Source organism: Pseudophryne corroboree, chromosome 4 (genome assembly GCF_028390025.1).
Source record: "Pseudophryne corroboree isolate aPseCor3 chromosome 4, aPseCor3.hap2, whole genome shotgun sequence".
In the NCBI taxonomy this organism is placed as follows: domain Eukaryota; kingdom Metazoa; phylum Chordata; class Amphibia; order Anura; family Myobatrachidae; genus Pseudophryne; species Pseudophryne corroboree.
The window spans coordinates 742451688-742472748 of record NC_086447.1 but is presented as its reverse complement, the minus strand read 5'-3'; the positions used below and the strand labels follow the sequence as shown (position 1 = coordinate 742472748).

General features: G+C 45.8%; 1 protein-coding gene across 1 annotated transcript in view; it reads right to left on the bottom strand.

The window, feature by feature from the left end:
- ACSS1 (acyl-CoA synthetase short chain family member 1) overlaps positions 1–21061 on the bottom strand; it is a 317320-nt gene that overhangs the window by 65497 nt on the left and 230762 nt on the right. The window contains exon 9 of the mRNA XM_063918130.1: positions 408–520. Coding sequence (XP_063774200.1) covers positions 408–520 — 113 coding nt within the window. The remainder of the gene's footprint in view (positions 1–407; positions 521–21061) is intronic.

Below are 21061 nucleotides of genomic sequence, written 5' to 3'. Positions count from 1 at the left end.
AGATCTTGCCATGGTGCGGCGCCCTCCGGAAGGCGGTGCCCCGGGCAAAAGTCCTGCTTGCCCGTGGCAAGATCCGCTACTGTTTGCAGTCAACCATGAAGTAGGCCCATAGTGTACTAAGTACTGTACTTAGGATCAGTATTTTAGTCGCAGAGGAATCAGTAAGATGAGCAGATGAGTATAATGATGCGTGCTGAGGGTCACTCATGTAGGACCTCGGTCTTTGCTATCTTTCGGGGCTATTTGGCATGATTTCAGGATAGGTGTATGTGGACAAATCTGTATGTTGGTATACCATACAACACATAAATATGTGGACTGTGTCTGTACAGAAACGTATGCTGAGAGATAAAAGATCTTTCTTCTTGGCCCATGTCACAAAGAGCACACTTTCAATTCTCACTTACATTTTCATTTAGGAGTGCAGGTATTATTCCGAAGTAAGGTCTCATAGCCATTGCTGGGATGACCTCAGCATCTTGTTCAGAGGGACGGGGGGCAATGCAGATGCCTCCAGTTTCTGTAAAGCAGTATGCACTCATTAGCCAACACTGAAAGTGGAGGAAGTGGCACGTGTTTAAGAGCAATATACAATACACATAAAACCTATTACTACTGGGGGACAGCTGTGAAACTAAGTAGCATTGTTTTGGCACTATGTACCAACTCTCAAGTCAGCCGCAATCCCCTAATACACACATACTGACATATCATAGCCAATAATTACTTTTGGCATTGCACCTACCCAAGCCTTCATTTCCACTTGACTTCTCATCCTGTACCATAAACAACCAGCCTCCTTTGATTGGAGAACAGGAATCAAGCCAACCTCTATATACTCATAGGTGGTTGCTCATCTACATGTGATTTGTTGCCCTGTGCTGCATTCACTGGAAGTGAAGATAGCATGAACAGACCACAGAAGGGTGATCAGTATAGCATAATGACAACCATACTAACAATACTCAGAATAGCGGGCAAATAAAAAATAAATAAAAACAAACTGCATCCGGTACCATGAGTATTGGCGTTGCAATACTGTATAATGAATACTTAGATTTGTTAACCCATGTACTCTTATCCCTTACACCCCACATTGGGGGTAAATGTAATAGCCTGAACTCTGCAGGCATTGGTGGGTTCCCAGCGAGTCTGCCCAATGTTTTAAAGTAGCATTAATTTAAAAGGCAAAACAAGGTTGGGTTTGCCTTTTAAAAGATTGCTACTTTAAAACATCATTATGATTATTTTGCAGGTTTACTTGCCAACACTACATTGCCAACTTGCCAGCAATTTGTGGAATTTGTATGCTGTATATACGCGGTTCCCACTAGGTCAGGAACTGATGTGAATGACTAAATAGTCTCTATAAATGCAGCCTAATACGTGTGCAGGGTTATCTTACTGTGTAGGCACACTGGGCAGCTGCACATGTCCCCACGAATCTAGGGGCCTTTGAACAGGAACGGGGTTAGCCATGGGGGGGATTGGCATCTGACCCTCCAGGCTGTTACCTCTGGAGCTTCTTTACAGCAGTCAGGCAGCATTCTCTACCTGCCTCCCAGGCTGCAGCAAGACACTGATGGCATACTGATTGATTGATTGATTGATTGATTGATTGATTGATTGACTGATGGATTGATTGATTGACTGATTGATGGATAGCTGGAGCTATCCACCAATCAGAGTGCTGACAGCCATTCACTGTATGGAAGCATTTTTTGGGGAAAAAATGCACAAAAACAAGCAGGGCGTTAGTAAATGCGCATACGATTAAGCGTGACTAGAACGCCTGTTTAACGTGACTGCAGCAACAATGAGACAGGACACATCTCTATTATAAAAGTGACAAATGAGTATACAAACATTATTTATATAGAAACTAAGACATACAAACATTGAGATTTTTTTTTCCCCACAATGGGAGAAAAAACAAAGTCATATATATGAGGAAAGAAATCACCGTTAACTTAATTTACTAAATGGTGACATTTATTATATAATCTATGTCTTTAAAATCAGGGCTTTAACTAATAAATAATTTTAATGACAAATGAAACCTCAAATCCCAGAGCCCTTTCATTAAGACAAAAGTAAAAATAATGAGCGGCTGTATTGTAAGCAGCCATTTTTAACAATTAAGTAATCCTCTGCAAAGTGAACTCATTTATCCAGAGGAAGAATTATCCTCTGCCTAACCAGTAAAGAAGTAAAGTGAATATATAAAGAGCTTTGGGGCACCAAATTACTTTTATTACACAGCATTAGGACATGCTGCCCATTATCTGCGTCCTGAGATTACGCTGCTGTAGAACCACAAATCTTAATCATTCTCATTCTGGGCAGATCAAAATTAGATACATTCAGAGATTTCCCCATGTAGGATCCAACTTAATTGGACCCTTTAAAGCCCCATCCTGTGGCCAAATAGCCAATACGACTGTAAGAGGAATAGAAATGCTTCTGTATGAATTTAATGATAGTAAACAAAATTCATCCGTGATCTACCAGAACCACTTAACAAATTAAAAAGATATTAAATAAACCTCGCCAAATTAATTTAACTAAGTACATGCAAATGAGACCCCTCTAATTACCGTAACTTAATCTCTTCTAATCTCCTTAAATGAAGCTCAGCTGTAATTGGTACAGTAGGTCCCTTGGAAGGCATCATTGGTTAATACATAGATGCTTATCCCTTTGCAAGACAGTTAACCCTTTAACAACAAGTGGCATTTCAACTCACTACAGGAACTAAATTATATTTAACTATTTTATTCACAAAATCTGTAGACTATCTTTAATATATACAGTACAAAGCAATTGTCAGAGGAAAATATCCATATAGGGTTGTCATTTTATTTTTAAAGATTATTTTTTTAAATTGGAAGTTTATTTGTTTTTAAACAAAGATTTTACCAAATTAAGTTTCTCCAGTGGATTAAAGATGGACAAAATCTCTAAATAACAGATTTTAAAGGAAGGATGAAGGGGTCACATTTTGTTATCTTTGCAGTGGTATAATTATTATGCTTTATTTATAAAACACTAACATATTACCCAGAGCTGTGCACAAATTATATAATATATAATATAATGACATGAAACAGAAGGTAAAGATTTCCTGTCGTTACGGGTTTGCAGTCTAAAATGTCTATTTTTTTTTTTTTACTTTTGAGTATTTTTTTATATATTGTTATAAACTGCAATTAGTTCTGTTTCCATAGCACTGTAAAGAATAAAACGTGTTATTTGACATTGCAGGAAAAATAAGAATTTACTCACCGGTAATTCTATTTCTCGTAGTCCGTAGTGGATGCTGGGGACTCCGTAAGGACCACGGGGAATAGCGGCTCCGCAGGAGACTGGGCACAACTATAAAGAAAGCTTTAGACTACTGGTGTGCACTGGCTCCTCCCACTATGACCCTCCTCCAGACTTCAGTTAGGATACTGTGCCCGGAAGAGTTGACACAATAAGGAAGGATTTTGAATCCCGGGTAAGACTCATACCAGCCACACCAATCACACCGTATAACTCGTGATACAATACCCAGTTAACAGTATGATAACAACTGAGCCTCTCAACAGATGGCTCAACAATAACCCTTTAGTTAAGCAATAACTATATACAAGTATTGCAGACAATCCGCACTTGGGATGGGCGCCCAGCATCCACTACGGACTACGAGAAATAGAATTACCGGTGAGTAAATTCTTATTTTCTCTAACGTCCTAAGTGGATGCTGGGGACTCCGTAAGGACCATGGGGATTATACCAAAGCTCCCAAACGGGCGGGAGAGTGCGGATGACTCTGCAGCACCGAATGGGCAAACTCTAGGTCCTCCTCAGCCAGGGTGTCAAACTTGTAGAATTTAGCAAACGTGTTTGACCCCGACCAAGTAGCTGCTCGGCAAAGTTGAAGAGCCGAGACCCCTCGGGCAGCCGCCCAAGAAGAGCCCACCTTCCTTGTGGAATGGGCTTTCACCGATTTAGGATGCGGCAGTCCAGCTGCAGAATGTGCAAGCTGAATCGTACTACAGATCCAGCGAGCAATAATCTGCTTTGAAGCAGGTGCACCCAACTTGTTGGGCGCAATACAGGATAAAGAGCGAGTCAGTCTTTCTGACTCCAGCTGTCCTGGAAACATAGATTTTCAGGGCCCTGACTACGTCCAACAACTTGGAAGCCTCCAAGTCATTTGTAGCCGCAGGCACCACGATAGGTTGGTTCAGATGAAACGCTGATACCACTTTGGGGAAAAACTGGGGACGAGTCCTCAATTCTGCCCTATCCATATGGAAAATCAGATAAGGGCTTTTACATGACAAAGCCGCCAATTCTGATACACGCCTGGCCGAAGCTAAGGCCAACCACATGACCACTTTCCACGTGAGATATTTCAAATCCACGGTATTCAGAGGCTCAAACCAATGTGACTTTAGGAAATCCAACACCACGTTGAGATCCCAAGGTGCCACTGGAGGCACAAAAGGGGGCTGAATATGCAGCACTCCCTTAACAAAAGTCTGAACTTTAGGTAGTGAAGCAGGTTCTCTCTGGAAGAAAATCTATAGAGCCGAAATCTGGACCTTAATGGAACCCAATTTAAGGCCCATAGTCACCCCTGACTGTAGGAAGTGCAGGAAACGGCCCAGCTGAAATTCCTCCGTTGGGGCCTTCCTGGCCTCACACCACGCAACATATTTTCGCCATATGCGGTGATAATGGTTTGCGGTTACTTCTTAGCTTTAATCAGCGTAGGAATGACTTCCTCCGGAATGCCCTTTTCCTTCAGGATCCGGTGTTCAACCGCCATGCCGTCAAACGCAGCCGCGGTAAGCCTTGGAACAGACAGGACCCCTGCTGCAGCAGGTCTTGTCTGAGCGGTAGAGGCCATGGGTCCTCTGAGATCATTTCTTGAAGTTCCGGGTACCAAGCTCTTCTTGGCCAATCCGGAACAATGAGTATAGTTCTTACTCCTCTTCTCCTTATTATCCTCAGTACCTTTGGTATGAGAGGAAGAGGAGGGAACACATAAACCGACCGGTACACCCACGGTGTCACTAGAGCGTCCACAGCCATCGCCTGCGGGTCCCTTGACCTGGCGCAGTACTTTTCTAGCTTTTTGTTGAGGCGGGACGCCATCATGTCCACCTGTGGCCTTTCCCAACGGTTTCCAATCATTTGAAAGACTTCTGGATGAAGTCCCCACTCTCCCGGGTGGAGGTCGTGCCTGCTGAGGAAGTCTGCTTCCCAGTTGTCCACTCCCGGAATGAACACTGCTGACAGTGCTAACACGTGATTTTCCGCCCATCGGAGAATCCTTGTGGCTTCTGCCATTGCCGTCCTGCTTCTCGTGCCGCCCTGTCGGTTTACATGGGCGACCGCCGTGATGTTGTCTGACTGGATCAGTACCGGCTGGTTTTGAAGCAGGGTTTTTGCCTGACTTAGGACATTGTAAATGGCCCTCAGTTCCAGAATATTTATGTGCAGGGAAGTCTCCTGACTTGACCATAGTCCTTGGAAGTTTCTTCCCTGTGTGACTGCCCCCCAGCCTCGAAGGCTGGCATCCGTGGTCACCAGGACCCAGTCCTGTATGCCGAATCTGCGGCCCTCTTGAAGATGAGCACTCTGCAGCCACCACAGCAGAGACACCCTTGTCCTTGGAGACAGGGTTATCAGCCGATGCATCTGAAGATGCGACCCGGACCACTTGTCCAACAGGTCCCACTGAAAGGTTCTTGCATGAAACCTGCCGAATGGAATTGCTACCATCTTTCCCAGGATCCGCGTGCAGTGATGCACTGACACCTGTTTTGGTTTTAGGAGGCCTCTGACTAGAGATGACAGCTCCTTGGCCTTCTCCTCCGGGAGAAACACTTTTTTCTGTTCTGTGTCCAGAACCATCCCCAGGAACAGTAGATGTGTCGTAGGGACCAGCTGTGACTTTGGAATGTTTAGAATCCAGCCGTGCTGGTGTAGCACCTCCCGAGATAGTGCTACCCCGACCAACAACTGCTCTCTGGACCTCGCCTTTATCAGGAGATCGTCCAAGTACGGGATAATTAAAACTCCCTTCTTTCGAAGGAGTATCATCATTTCGGCCATTACCTTGGTAAAGACCCTCGGAGCCGTGGATAGACCGAACGGCAACGTCTGGAATTGGTAATGACAATCCTGTACCACAAATCTGAGGTACTCCTGGTGAGGATGGTAAATGGGGACATGCAGGTAAGCATCCTCGATGTCCAGTGATACCATGTAATCCCCCTCGTCCAGGCTTGCAATAACCGCCCTGAGCGATTCCATCTTGAACTTGAATTTTTTTATATATGTGTTCAAGGATTTCAAATTTAAAATGGGTCTCACCGAACCGTCCGGTTTCGGTAACACAAACATTGTGGAATAGTAACCCCGTCCTTGTTGAAGAAGGGGTACCTTTACTATCACCTGTTGTGAATACAGCTTGTGAATTGCCTGTAACACTGCCTCCCTGCCTGAGGGAGTGGTTGGCAAGGCAGATTTGAGGAAACGGCGGGGGGGAGACGTCTCGAATTCCAGCTTGTACCCCTGAGATACTATCTGAAAACTCCAGGGATCCACTCGTGAGCGAGCCCACTGATTGCTGAAATATTTGAGACGGGCCCCCACCGTACCTGGCTCCGCCTGTGGAGCCCCAGCGTCATGCTGTGGACTTAGAGGAAGCGGGGAAGGACTTTTGCTCCTGGGAACTGGCTGTATGTTGCAGCTTTTTTCCCCTACCTCTGCCTCTGGGCAGAAAGGACGCGCCTTTAACCCGCTTGCCCCTATTGGGCCGAAAGGACTGTACCTGATAATACGGTGCTTTCTTTGGCTGTGAGGGAACATGGGGTAAAAATGTAGACTTCCCAGCTGTTGCTGTGGAAACGAGGTCCGAGAGACCATCCCCGAACAACTCCTCACCCTTATAAGGCAGAACTTCCATGTGCCTTTTGGAATCTGCATCACCTGTCCACTGCCGAGTCCATAACCCTCTCCTGGCAGAAATGGACATTGCACTAATTTTTGATGCCAGCCGGCAAATATCCCTCTGTGCATCCCTCATGTATAAAAGTGCGTCTTTTATATGCTCTACGGTTAGCAATATAGTGTCCCTGTCTAGGGTATCAATATTTTCTGACAGGGAATCTGACCATGCAGCTGCAGCACTGCACATCCATGCTGAAGCAATAGCTGGTCTCAGTATAACACCTGTGTGTCTATATATAGATTTCAGGATAGCTTCCTGCTTTCTATCAGCAGATTCCTTCAGGGCGGCCGTATCCGGAGACGGTAGTGCCACCTTCTTTGACAAGCGTGTGAGCGCTTTATCCACTCTAGGGGATGTTTCCCAACGTGACCTATCCTCTGGCGGGAAAGGGTACGCCATTAGTAACCTCTTAGAAATTACCAGCTTCTTATCAGGGGAAGCCCACGCTTCTTCACACACTTCATTTAACTCCTCAGATGGAGGAAAAGCTACTGGTAGTTTTTTCTCTCCAAACATAATACCCTTTTTTGTGGTACCGGGGGTAACATCAGAAATGTGCAACACATTTTTCATTGCCTCAATCATGTAACGTGTGGCCCTACTGGAAGTTACATTAGTCTCATCGTCGTCGACACTGGAATCAGTATCCGTGTCGACATCTGTGTCTGCCATCTGAGGTAGCGGGCGTTTTAGAGCCCCTGATGGCTTTTGAGACGCCTGGGCAGGCACAGGCTGAGAAGCCGGCTGTCCCACATTTGGTATGTCGTCAAACCTTTTATGCAAGGAGTCGACACTGTCACGTAATTCCTTCCACAGCACCATCCACTCAGGTGTCGACCCCGCAGGGGGTGACATCACATTTACAGGCATCTGCTCCGCCTCCACATAAGCCTCCTCATCAAACATGTCGACACAGCCGTACCGACACACCGCAAACACACAGGGAATGCTCTGACAGAGGACGGGACCCCACAAAGCCCTTTGGGGAGACAGAGAGAGAGTATGCCAGCACACACCAGAGCGCTATATAACACAGGGATCCCACTATAAATGAGTGTTTTCCCTTATAGCTGCTTTTTATATATATATATATATATATATATATATATATATCCTGCGCCTAAATTTAGTGCCCCCCCTCTCTTTTTTACCCTTCTGTAGCTTGCAGACTGCAGGGGAGAGCCAGGGAGCTTCCTTCCAGCGGAGCTGTGAGGGAAAAATGGCGCCAGTGTGCTGAGGGAGATGGCCCCGCCCCTTTTCCGGCGGACTTCTCCCGCTTTTTCTGGAATACTGGCAGGGATATTTTTACATCTATATAGCCTCTAGGACTATATATGATGTAGATTTGCCAGCCAAGGTGTCATATATTGCCCTCAGGGCGCCCCCCCCCCCAGCGCCCTGCACCCATCAGTGACCGGAGTGTGAGGTGTACATGAGGAGAAATGGCGCACAGCTGCAGTGCTGTGCGCTACCTTGGTGAAGACCGAAGTCTTCTGCCGCCGATTTTCCGGACCTCTTCATGCTTCTGGCTCTGTAAGGGGGACGGCGGCGCGGCTCCGGGAACGAACACCAAGGTCGGGTCCTGCGGTCGATCCCTCTGGAGCTAATGGTGTCCAGTAGCCTAAGAAGCCCAAACTACCACCTGTTAGGTAGGTTCGCTTCTTCTCCCCTTAGTCCCTCGCTGCAGTGAGTCTGTTGCCAGCAGATCTCACTGTAAAATAAAAAACCTAAATATACTTTCTTTCTAGGAGCTCAGGAGAGCCCCTAGTGTGCATCCAGCTCAGCCGGGCACAAGATACTAACTGAAGTCTGGAGGAGGGTCATAGTGGGAGGAGCCAGTGCACACCAGTAGTCTAAAGCTTTCTTTATAGTTGTGCCCAGTCTCCTGCGGAGCCGCTATTCCCCATGGTCCTTACGGAGTCCCCAGCATCCACTTAGGACGTTAGAGAAATACTTGTTGTCTCAGGTCCCTTTATATCAGAGCTGGCCAAACCAGTCCTCGAGATCTACCAACAGTTCACATTTTCCAGACCACCTAGCTGGTGCACAGGTGTAGTCATTACTAATTAAGATGTGCTGCATTCATTCCTAACTGACAATTCTACAGATCTCCAGGAGGCCTAGAAAATATGAACTGTTGGTAGATCTCGAGGACCGGTTTGGCCAGCCCTGCTTTATATTATAGAATGTACTGGAAATACTCAGCAAGGACAATGAAGGTATAAATGCAATTTAATGGTGTGTAAAGCTTATATGCTAGCTGGGGAATTTTCAGATTGGGGTCCCTTGATGATGGGCTGTAAGCTTAAATGCTTTACTCAAGATATCAATAAATTCCCCATGCTTTTAATCGCAAAATGCAGTTCTAATGACAGCGTCGCTAATAAAGGTCTTTCTGTTTTGTATACATATTGTTACAAGCTGTTGCCACAGCTTGTTTGTTTTCTTGCCTGTTAGACCAGTGTGTCAGGTTTATTAATGTATACCTTGTTTTGGAAAACCTGAATTTTGGGGTCCGTTGACCCCTCCTCAAGGGGGGGGTACTGTTATGAGCCACTGTTTTGCATTTTGGTTATGTATTTTATGTTATACTTCTGTTTCTGTTCCCTGTGGGTGTCATGGGGTGTTCGGAGCCCACCCTTAAGGAGAGGGTACTGTTATGAACCACAGGTAGTGGTTCATTCCTGTTTTCCGTTTATGTATTTTATAGTTCTCTTGCAGGCCAGGATTTCCCGTTGCTCTGGTTTAGAAGACTCTTGTTTGCTGCCGGTGGTGAGTCTGTGTAATTGCAGATTGTTCCCATGTGTTCAGCCTCACCTGTCTGTTAATTGCACCTGTCAGTTGTGCAGCAGGGCAGCTGCAGAACATAATTAATTAGGGCTCTCTGTTATATTCTGGCTCAGTGCAATACACAGACGCCGGTGATAGTTCTGAGCTAGTTCCTGCCAGTTCCTTCTGTCTAGCTGCTTCCAGCCTTGATCCAGTGTCTGATCCAGTGTCTGATCCCATGTCCTGCCGTGAAGCGTTCCTGTCCAGAAGTCCTGTGGCTTTGTCTGTGCCTGATAGAGTATCTGGCTTCTTGGTGTCCACCGGTCTGTCGTTTGGGATTCTGCCTGTCCTCCGGTTCTGTGAGCCTGTGTCTGCTACATTGGGGGTTCCTGTCCGTTTGCCAGTATTTGTACCAGTTCCGTGAGTAGCGGCTTTGCCGCATCCGTCGGCCTAGGCCGCTGTATTCTTTGGTTAAAAAAAAATAAAAAAAAATAAAAAAAAAATTTTTTTTTTTAACCAAAGAATACAGCGGCCTAGGCCGACGGACGCGGCAAAGCCGCTACTCACAGAACTGGTACAAATACTGGCAAACGGACAGGAACCCCCAATGTAGCAGACACAGGCTCACAGAACCGGAGGACAGGCAGAATCCCAAACGACAGACCGGTGGACACCAAGAAGCCAGATACTCGATCAGGCACAGACAAAGCCACAGGACTTCTGGACAGGAATGCTTCACGGCAGGACACTGGATCAGACACTGGAACAAGGCTGGAAGCAGCTAGACAGAAGCTGCTAGACATAAGCTGCAAGACAGAAGCTCAGAAACTCAGGAACTGGCAGGAACTAGCTCAGAACTATCACCGGCGTCTGTGTATTGCACTGAGCCAGAATATAACAGAGAGCCCTAATTAATTATGTTGTGCAGCTGCCCTGCTGCACAACTGACAGGTGCAATTAACAGACAGGTGAGGCTGAACACATGGGAACAATCTGCAATTACACAGACTCACCACCGGCAGCAAACAAGAGTCTTCTAAACCAGAGCAATGGGAAATCCTGGCCTGCAAGAGAACTATAAAATACATAAACGGAAAACAGGAATAAACCACTACCTGTGGTTCATAACAGTACCCTCTCCTTAAGGGTGGGCTCCGAACACCCCATGACACCCACGGGGAACAGAAACAGAAGTATAACATAAAATACATAACCAAAATGCAAAACAGGAATGAGCCACTGCCGTGGCTCATAACACATATATGACATCAATATTGCCACACACCTGGTACCATGTATAACAGAGGCGTGCGGTGAGGTCAGTAGCTGGTGAGGCACTGCAGCCATAATGTCCGCTGAAACCCGCCGATGACCCCTACCGCCGCTACTGCCCCTGAGCCGAAGCCCGCTACCCCCACCACCGACAATAGCTTACAAACTCACCTACCATCAATTGTACCTCCCTCCCGCCACTAATTTGCATCTCAGTCCGATGCCGCCGCCAATGCCTGCAGCCTGCCGGCTCATCAAACTTGTGATGAGCAGGCGGCTAATATATTGTACATTTTTATAAAATAAAAAAATAAAATTAGTGTTTGGGACTGGGGAGGGCAGTGGGAGGAGGACATGAATGCAATTTTGTTGTCAAGGGCTTCCATTAACTTATTAGCACCATGGGTGTGGCACTATTAAGTTAATGGAAGTCCTGGACAACAAAATAGCCAGCAGTGGGTGACAGGGAGAGGGTGATGCCTGAGAGAGGGTGACAGCAGTGGGCGACAGGGAGAGGGTGACAGGAAGAGTGATGCCAGGGAGAGGGGGACAGGATGAGCGTGACGCCAGGCAGTGGGTGACAGGAAGAGCGTGACGTCAGGCAGAGGGTGACAGCAGTAGGTGATGCCAGGAAGAGAGTGATGGGGAGGGTGATGCCAGGGAGAGGGTGATAGCAGTGGGTGACAAGGAGTGAAGCCAGAGAAAGGGTGACAGCAGTGTGTGTGACAGAGAGTGACGCCAGGGAGAAGGTGACAGTAGTGAGTGACAGGGAGAGAGTGACGCTAGGGAGAGGGTGACAGCAGTGGGTGATGCCAGGGAGATGGTGACGCCAGGAAAAGGGTAACAGCAGTAACTGGGTGAGAGTGTGACAGTAGAAGGAAAGGGTAGTGAATGACAATTTATTGCTATTTACTTACCTAGTCCTCCTTTGGTGTTAACTCCGGCGATCGCCGGTGACAAGAGCAGCCTGAACAGGAATCCGAGGTCAGAGAAAGAGTGAGAGAAGAGGGGAGGAGCCAGATATGCGAGGCGGACTAGTCCTGTGCTGGGCGTCGTAGATGTGCTAAATTTAGCACATCTATGATCAGATCTGAATTAGGCCCATAGTTTAATTTGAATATAATAATAATTTAAAAAAAAAAACACTAGATGATCCCCCCCTCCCCGAATCCGCCACTGCCCAATCGCCTTTTTCATATGGGCTGAAAGCATGCCCCTGTCAAAGAGGCACTTGTACCAGTGCCGCTTAGAGGGCTTTTTTTAATGGGATTTTACTTCCCGATACCTGGCCCCGCCTCCCGCCTTCTGGCCCTTTCACATTATCAGCGGGAGGCACGGAGAGTGATGCCTTCGAAACACTTTTAAAACTTATTTTTACACAGGTAAAATTGATTAAAATAATACAAAGGCTAAAGTATATACAGTACTTATGACACAGAATGTGTGTCATAAGTATCTTCTTTGCATTATTTTAATTATTAATGACCCCTGACTGCATGTACCTGATGTATAATGGGTAAAAACGAGAGCGGGCATATTTTCTGCTTTCTTTCAAAATGTTGCTGAGTGTTGTCATGGCTGCTTACTGGCTATACTGAGCCTTTGTGGGTGTGGCTCATAAGCCAGCCCCTGTATAGAGGTTACCCTCTGCATCTGAGAGGTAAGTGCATATACTGTACGAAGTTAAAGCGCTCCAATTGTTTAAATATCAGGATTCCTCTAACACCAGGTGTAATAAATCTGCTAACAGTTACCCGTATGGGCCGCTCTGATCAGCCCTTTCCCAAGCTGAATTTGTTGGGCTATGTTTGCAGAAGCATATATTTCACAACGCACAAGTGCATCATAGATGACCAACATAAAGAAAAAAGTGAATTGTTATCCTAGAAGAATTTCTGTTCTTAATGCATGACAAAATATCCCAATGCAGGTGTACACGTAGGAATGCTAATAATGGGTATGCTGGCTGCCTCTTAAACTGGCCATACACCTACAGATTATTTGTCAGATCTGTCTGGTTGGAATTAAAATCTGGTAATGGATTAGAGCAAATGACAATTGACCATTTGCTCCGAAACACTGGAAAACAGACAAAAATGGTCAAACAGACCAATTGGTTAAATCCACGTGTCAGTTTTACAGGCATTTAGGAGCAAATGGCCAACTGTCATTTGCTCGCATCCATTACCAGGTTTTCATTCCAACCGTCCAGATCTGACAATAAATCTTTAGGTGTATGGGCAGCATTACTCAGTTGGTTCTGCAATTACAGCAGATCTCTTTTACATTCATGAGTCGCTCACAGGATCACTAAATCTTACATTCATTTTCTTTATCCCTAGTAACCCACCCGGCACTACAGTATTTGCATACTCTTCAGTTGTGCAGCGTGCAATAGGCGATATCAGTGTTCAACTATCATTATCATTAATGTTGCTGTTATTCATTAATGAAGCCCTGCAGATTAGGGACTGTTCTCCCCAGTGGCCCCTTTTAGATAGAAAACAGAAGAAGGGCAGGCATGTTACCTGTATTAAGGCCCATACACAGTTGCCGATAAAATGAGCGACGTCGCTCATTTTCCCCCTCCCTGAGCGACGTCGCTCATTTTATTGGCAGGTGTGTATGCATACAGCGACGACCAATGCGCGGCCCCACGGGTCGGAAATAATCATCGCTGTCGGCAGTGCATGCATGCAGGAACTGGACTATCGTCCAGGACCTGCATGCACGGCTGGCAGAGGCGTGACGTCACTGAACGATATGAGCGGTCATATCGCTCAGTGTGTACAGTCGGCCGCCGACTGACCAGCCAGCCGGGAGGGGAAACATTAGACGACGTCGCTCATAGAGCGACATCGTCTAATGTGTACGGACCTTTAGCCCAGTTCAGCTTCTCATCTCTGCATAAAAGAGTAGAGAGTGGGCAGGATGGGTAATTTCATTGTCGAGCACTTGGGTGAGAAGCATGGATGTATGTCATACGAATCACCATCTGCTGTCAGTACACGCCTGTCTACACCCCTGCAGGCCACATTTGTACTGTATATGGGATAAGTGGTTGCCCACTGTTAGTTTGTCTTAAAACAGCAATACCACTTTGTTATGCTATTGCTTAATCTTTGGGCGTTATTACTCTATGACCAGAAGATGACACCAGAAGAGATGTGGTTCTCATTCACACAGGTCAAATAAAACATTACAAGTTGTTAACAAATTGGGTGATCTGCACTGAAAGCGGGCCAGGCACAGGAATATGCCTAGTGATGCACCCACATTACAGACGTGTAAATGAGAGGGTGCATTCAGTGACATTCCCTGTTTTCAAGAGGACGAACAGTATTTTTATCTCTGCTAACAAGATTGATTTTTCCATATCTTTGGAAGTGCCAGAGATTGGACACAGACCACAGCCTCAATTGGATGCTCCTTGTACTTTGTAGACAACAATGAAACCTGCAATAAGGAAGGTTTCGATGTCCCTTCACTCGTGTGCATGCCTAGGTTTGCAGTCCCTTCCACTGATGCAAAACATGTAAAATCTATAATAGTGACACGTAACAAGTACCTGGTTTTACCTTGATTTACCCAGAACTCAAAACGGCATCTTATTGGCTCTCAGATGTCACGTGTTTTGGATAGCCAATGATAAAAATCTGGATAAATCCAAACTTGCGTTCATTTTGGCGTTAACAACCGAGTAGATCAGAACCTGCACATCTCTAGTAATAAGGACATGCCATAAAGGTGGTTAATAGTCTTTAATTGTGACATCTGCAAGTTAACTTCCTTATTTTTACCATTTTCCCTTTATACTGCAAATAGGCAATTTGCTAGGGTATGGTAACTTCACGCGGTGTGACGGCAATCAGTTGGTATCCACAGCACTTTGCTACCAAGCTTCACCGTCAACACCAACATGTCTAAACACTGCACTCTTTTTGGGAGCTTTCAGAAACGCTGGTTCTTACTGGCTGGATTAATTACAGTGCTTATGCTACTTGAAACATTACAAAAATAATATATCAGAATATGATTAGAATAACCAGCTATAAGAATTAAACATACAGTGGAAAATTACAGTATGGGAAAAGAAGTTTAAAAAGGCAAGTGAACTTTATAGGCTAACGATAAGGTAGTCAGATTCCTTTCCATAGTGTTCGTACATGTTAAACATTACCTACTTATTGCTGATTACCATAAACAAGGATAAGTTCTCTTTATGGCGGCAAAATATCCAAGAAAACTGTATAGTTTTCCATAAGTCTATCTTAGGTGAATTGCTGGGCTGTTTTATGCTATTGGTTACATTACCTTGAAAAATAATTGCTAGAAGTTTCACGTATACTGCAATAGGTTAACTTTGATTTCTATCAGAAAGTTACATCGGTTTTTTTTTTTTTTGGGGGGGGGGGGGGGGGGGAGTTGTAAATATAATATGAGGACACTAAAACATTAACAGTTATCAGTCTAACTCTTTGCGGTCCATAATTAATCAATGGCTATAGAGAGAAGTTTCCCTTTCTCATAAATGTGACAGACATCCCTTTTAGGCTTAAAGGATCAGAGCTAGTGTTACAATTGTCTGTTAAATCCCAGACTTATTTAATCAGAAATCCCTGGGTTGGACAAATTAGGTCTTCAGTGACCAAGTGACCCTTAAGGCCCGTACACACTGGCCGATATATCGTCCGTTCTCTTGAACGGCCAATATATCGCGGGTCCGTCGGCCAGTGTGTACGGCCGATACGTCTGTGAACTCCGCCGTTCACAGACGTATCGCGTCGGCCCCGCAGCACAGCCGATGGCCAATATATCTACCGATATATTGGCGCGTCGCTGTGTGTGTACGGCGGTCGACTGACCGCCCGTACACATGCTGCGGCGGCCGGCGGTGATTGACAGCTGAACTGGGCGGGTGTGTGTACACGCCAGCCCAGTTCATGACGTCAGTCCCCGACAGATCAGGCAGTGTGCATGCACAGCACACTGCCCGATCCGTCCATAGATATATCTGCAGATCAATTGATCTGCAGATATATCTTTCCAGTGTGTACCCACCATTACACATCTACTCCAGTTCTATCAACTGGCCTCTAGCACTGTTCCTTGTCTGCTGTCCTTAGAATCTGTAGGAAGCAGCCTTCACAGTAGATCAATCATAACTGTTTCCTATTGGTTACTAGAACAACTGCTGCAGACACTAGAGACCTTCGGTGTGCTGTGGAGCTGACTGAGCATGGAGGGTGCCGTTGGCCAATGTACTGTATTGGGCTTTGTGTAAGCATTGTGTGGGTCCTCTTTCCCCATTTCACTGAGGGGTGGTCTTCAGTTTGACGGCTGTCGGGATCCCGGCGCACAGTATACCGGCGCCGGAATCCCGACAGCCGGCATACTGACACTTTCACTCCCTCTTGGGGGTCCACGACTCCCCTGGTGGGAGCATAAATAGCGTTGTGCGCGTAGCGTGCCACTGTGCCCACAGCGTGGCGAGCGCAGCGAGCCCGCAAGGGGCTCATTTGCGCTCGCCACGCTGTCGGTATGCCGGCGGTCAGGATTCCGGCGCCGGTATGCTGGTCGCCGGGAGCCCGGCCACTGGCATACCATACTACACCCTTCACTGAGTTGTGTTCTGAGGGATGAGAAACTCTACTGTGGGACACACTTACTGCAGATTGATAACCATTGTACTAGGCACTGCATCATACCCTCCAACTGTACCTTTTTGGCAGGTACAGTACCTTTTTTTATGGTCCGTACCTGCCAAAAAGATCTTTGTACCGATTTTTGACTCTCCAAATTAACATTGAAAGTATATGAAAGGGGGCATGGCCATGCCCCTTTTACCCGTGGCCATGCCCCCTTTCCTAATTTGTACCGGTTTTCATGTGTAAAATGTTGGAGAGTATGCTGTATACTGTGAGGGAGGCTAAATACTGGAAAACAAAACATACTGACCTCCTGTCTCTTCTAGGACTGCTGTATATGGGGTGAACTGCAATAGTGTCTCCCTGTCAGACTGACAATAACATTTGATATCTGTCCAGTCCACCCGGGAGTCAGTGAATGAATAGCATGTTGTGTGTTTACATTGTATGCATATTTTGCATGGGTGACAGTGTGTATAATGTATACATATCTAATAGTAAATAATATGTATTTGTGTATGTCTGTATGTATGCTGTATGTGACGTGTAATGCATACTTGCCTACTCTCCCCCCTAATGGCCAGGAGGCTCCTGAAAATCATTGGCGCTCCCAGCCGCCCAGAAAAGTTGGCAAGTCTCTTGGACGGCAGACAAGCCCCCGCATCCCTGCAGGAGCAACACACATATTACCCCGGGGGGTGCCGATGACGCAGTTCACGTTGAATTGTGTCATCCTGGTCCCGCCTCCTGCTCCACTATGTCAGTAATCTTGGCATAGTGTTGTGGGGATGGGGGCCACGATGACGCAATCTCGCGGCCACGCTCAGCTCCACCACAAAGAGGATAATATTTTTCCCCACCACGACCCCCTGTGCCTTGCCACTCCCCGTAATGCACCGACCTGTCTGGCTCCTCCCCAAAATGTCATCAAGTATGGTATAATGTTTATGTATACTGTATATAAGTTGTGTAGTTTATATATTAGGGTTGTATATATCTATATTATCTATGTAAAGTAGGGTAGACAGCATGCCCAGTTTAAACATGCTTGTACTTTAACAACACTTGGTGAGTCACTGGCAGTCAATCTTTAACCACTTAACTGACGATTTTTCCCTTCAAAACCGTTCATAACATTTTAAAAAATATTTAAATATATCATGCACATCTGCAGAACGGATCTCCTCGTCAAAAAATGGGGGAAGCAGTGAGGTGGAGCGGTCGCATGTGATATGATCATGTCAGTTAAGTGGTTAATGTTGAATTGCAAGAGGGGCATTAGTTGGTCTTCACTAAATGTTAGTAGCTTTTCATTACTACCTGCAGGGCATTTAAAACGGGATGTGGTTACATTGCCGGCAGTCAGGATCCCAGCGGTCAGGATACCGACGCCATAATCCTGACACCTAACAATGCCGACACATGCAATCCCGACCATCAGGGTCTATTCCCACTCGTCAGTGTCCACGACACCCATAGAGTGGGAATACAACCTGTGGAGAGCGCAGTGAACCCGCTGCAAAGCAAGGGCAGCTAGCCCGCAAGGGGCTTCATTGTGCTTGCCCCACCTGCTGGCATTCTCGCAGCCGGGATCCCAGCATCAGGATGCTGACTGCCGGGATCCTGACTGCTGGTCTCTCAGCACCAACCCTCTAAGACCCATTTTTATTCAAGGAATAATCTAGTATCCATTCCTTATTTATGTATTTATTTACAGTGCATCCAGAAAGTATTCACAGCGCTTCACTTTTTACACATTTTGTTATCTTACAGCCTTATTCCAAAATGGATTAAATTAATTTTTCCCCTCAAAATTCTACACACAATACCCCATAATGACAACGTGAAAAACAAGATTTTTGCAAATTTATGGAAGAAAAAAAAAACCCAACTAAGAAGTCACATGTACATAAGTATTCACAGCCTTTGCCATGAAGCTCAGAATTAAGCTCAGGTGCATCCTGTTTCCACTGATCAACCTTGAGATGTCCCTACAACTTAACCAGAGTCCATCTGTGGTAAATTCAGTTGATTGGACATGATTCGGAAAAGGCACACACCTGTCTACATAAGGTCACGCTTGACAGTGCATGTCTGAGCACAAACCAAGCATGAAGTCAAAGGAATTGTCTGTAGACCTCCGAGACAGGATTGTCTTGAGGGACAAATATGGGGAAGGGTACAGTAAAATATCTGCTGCTTTGAAGGTCCCAATGAGCACAGTGGCCTATATCATCCGTAAATGGAAGAAGTTCGGAACCACCAGGACTCTTCCTAGAGCTGGCCGTCCATCTAAACTGAGCGATCAGGGGAGAATGGCCCTAGTCAGGGAGGTGACCAAGAACCAGATAATGGTCACTCTGTAGAGCTATAGCATTCCTCTGTGGAGAGAGGAGAACCTTCCAGAAGGACAACCATCTCTGCAGCAGTCCACCAATCAGGCATGTATGGTAGAGTGGCCAGACAGAATCCACTCCTTAGTAATAATCACATGGCAGCCCTCCTGGAATTTGCCAAAATGCACCTGAAGGACTCTCAGACCATGAGAAACAAAATTCTCTGGTCTGATGAAACAAAGATTGAACTCTTGGGCGTGAATGCCAAGCGTGATGTTTGGAGGAAACCAGGCACCGCTCATCACCAAGCCAATACCATCCCTACAGTGAAGCATGGTGGTGGCAGCATCATGCTGTGGGAATGTTTTTCAGCGGCAGGAACTGGGAGACTAGTCAGGATAGAGGGAAAGATGAATGCAGCAATGTACAGAGACATCCTGGATTAAACCCTGCTCCAGAGCGCACTTGACCTTATACTGGAGCGACGGTTCATCTTTCAACAGGACAACAACCCTAAGCACACAGCCAAGATATCAAAGGAGTGGCTTCAGGACAACTCTGTGAATGTCCACTCTCCCAGACTTGAATCCAATTGAACATCTCTGGAGAGATCTGAAAATGGCTGTGCACCAATGCTTCCCATCCAACTTGATGGAGCTTGAGAAGTGGCGTAAAGAGGAATGGGCGAAACTGCCCAAAGATAGGTGTGCCAAGCTTGTTGCATCATATTCCAAAAGACTTGAGGCTGTAATTACTGCCAAAGGTGCATCAACAAAGTATTGAGCAAAGGCTGTGAATACTTATGTGTATGTGATTACTTAGTTTTTCATTTTTAATAAATTGGCAAAAATCTAAAAAAAAACTTCTTTCACGTTGCATTATGGGGTATTGTGTGTAGAATTCTGAGGGAAAAAAATAATTTATTCCAGTTTGGAATAAGGCTGTATCATAACAAAATGTGGGAAAAGTGAACGCTGTGAATAATTTCCGGATGCACTGTATTTAAGGAAAAATCTAGTATTTGTTTATTTATTTATTTATTTATTTCACTTAAAGTGCATACACACTGGCCGTTACATAGGCTGTTCTTCTGAACAACTGATATATTTCGGGTCCATCGCCCAGTGTGAACGAACGATATATGTTAGTAAACGCTGTCATTCACAGATATATAGCTTCGGCCTTGTAGAACACACAATGACCAATATATCTACCGATATATTGTTGCATCGATTTGTGTGTACGGGTGGTCAGCCAACCGTCCATACACATGCTGTAGTAGCTGGTGGTGATTGACAGCTGAACTGGGTGGGCGCATGTAAACACCCGCCCAATTCCTGACGCCAGTCTCGTGTATATTGAGCATATACACTGCTTGGTCCATCCATAGCTATACCTGCAGATCAATTCATCTGTAGATATATCTACTAGTGTGTACCTGCATTACATTCTTCTCACTTTTCAAATTCCTCAAGCTCTGATGTCTGGAGGATTTAGTGAGTGATAGTCTGTAAGGGGAGGGAGCATATTTTAGTAACCTATGTGCTAAGGAAGGATTCCTCACCATGGCCCTCATTCCGAGTTGATCGGTCGCAAGGCGAATTTAGCAGAGTTACACACGCTAAGCCGCCGCCTACTGGGAGTGAATCTTAGCTTCTTAAAATTGCGACCGATGTATTCGCAATATTGCGATTACTAACTACTTAGCAGTTTCAGAGTAGCTCCAGACTTACTCTGCCTGTGCGATCAGTTCAGTGCTTGTCGTTCCTGGTTGACGTCACAAACACACCCAGCGTTCGCCCAGGCACTCCCACCGTTTCTCCGGCCACTCCTGCGTTTTTTCCGGAAACGGTAGCGTTTTCAGCCACACGCCCCTGAAACGCCGTGTTTCCGCCCAGTAACACCCATTTCCTGTCAATCACATTACGATCGCCGGAGCGAAGAAAAAGCCGTGAGTAAAAATACTTTCTTCATAGTAAAGTTACTTGGCGCAGTCGCAGTGCGAACATTGCGCATGCGTACTA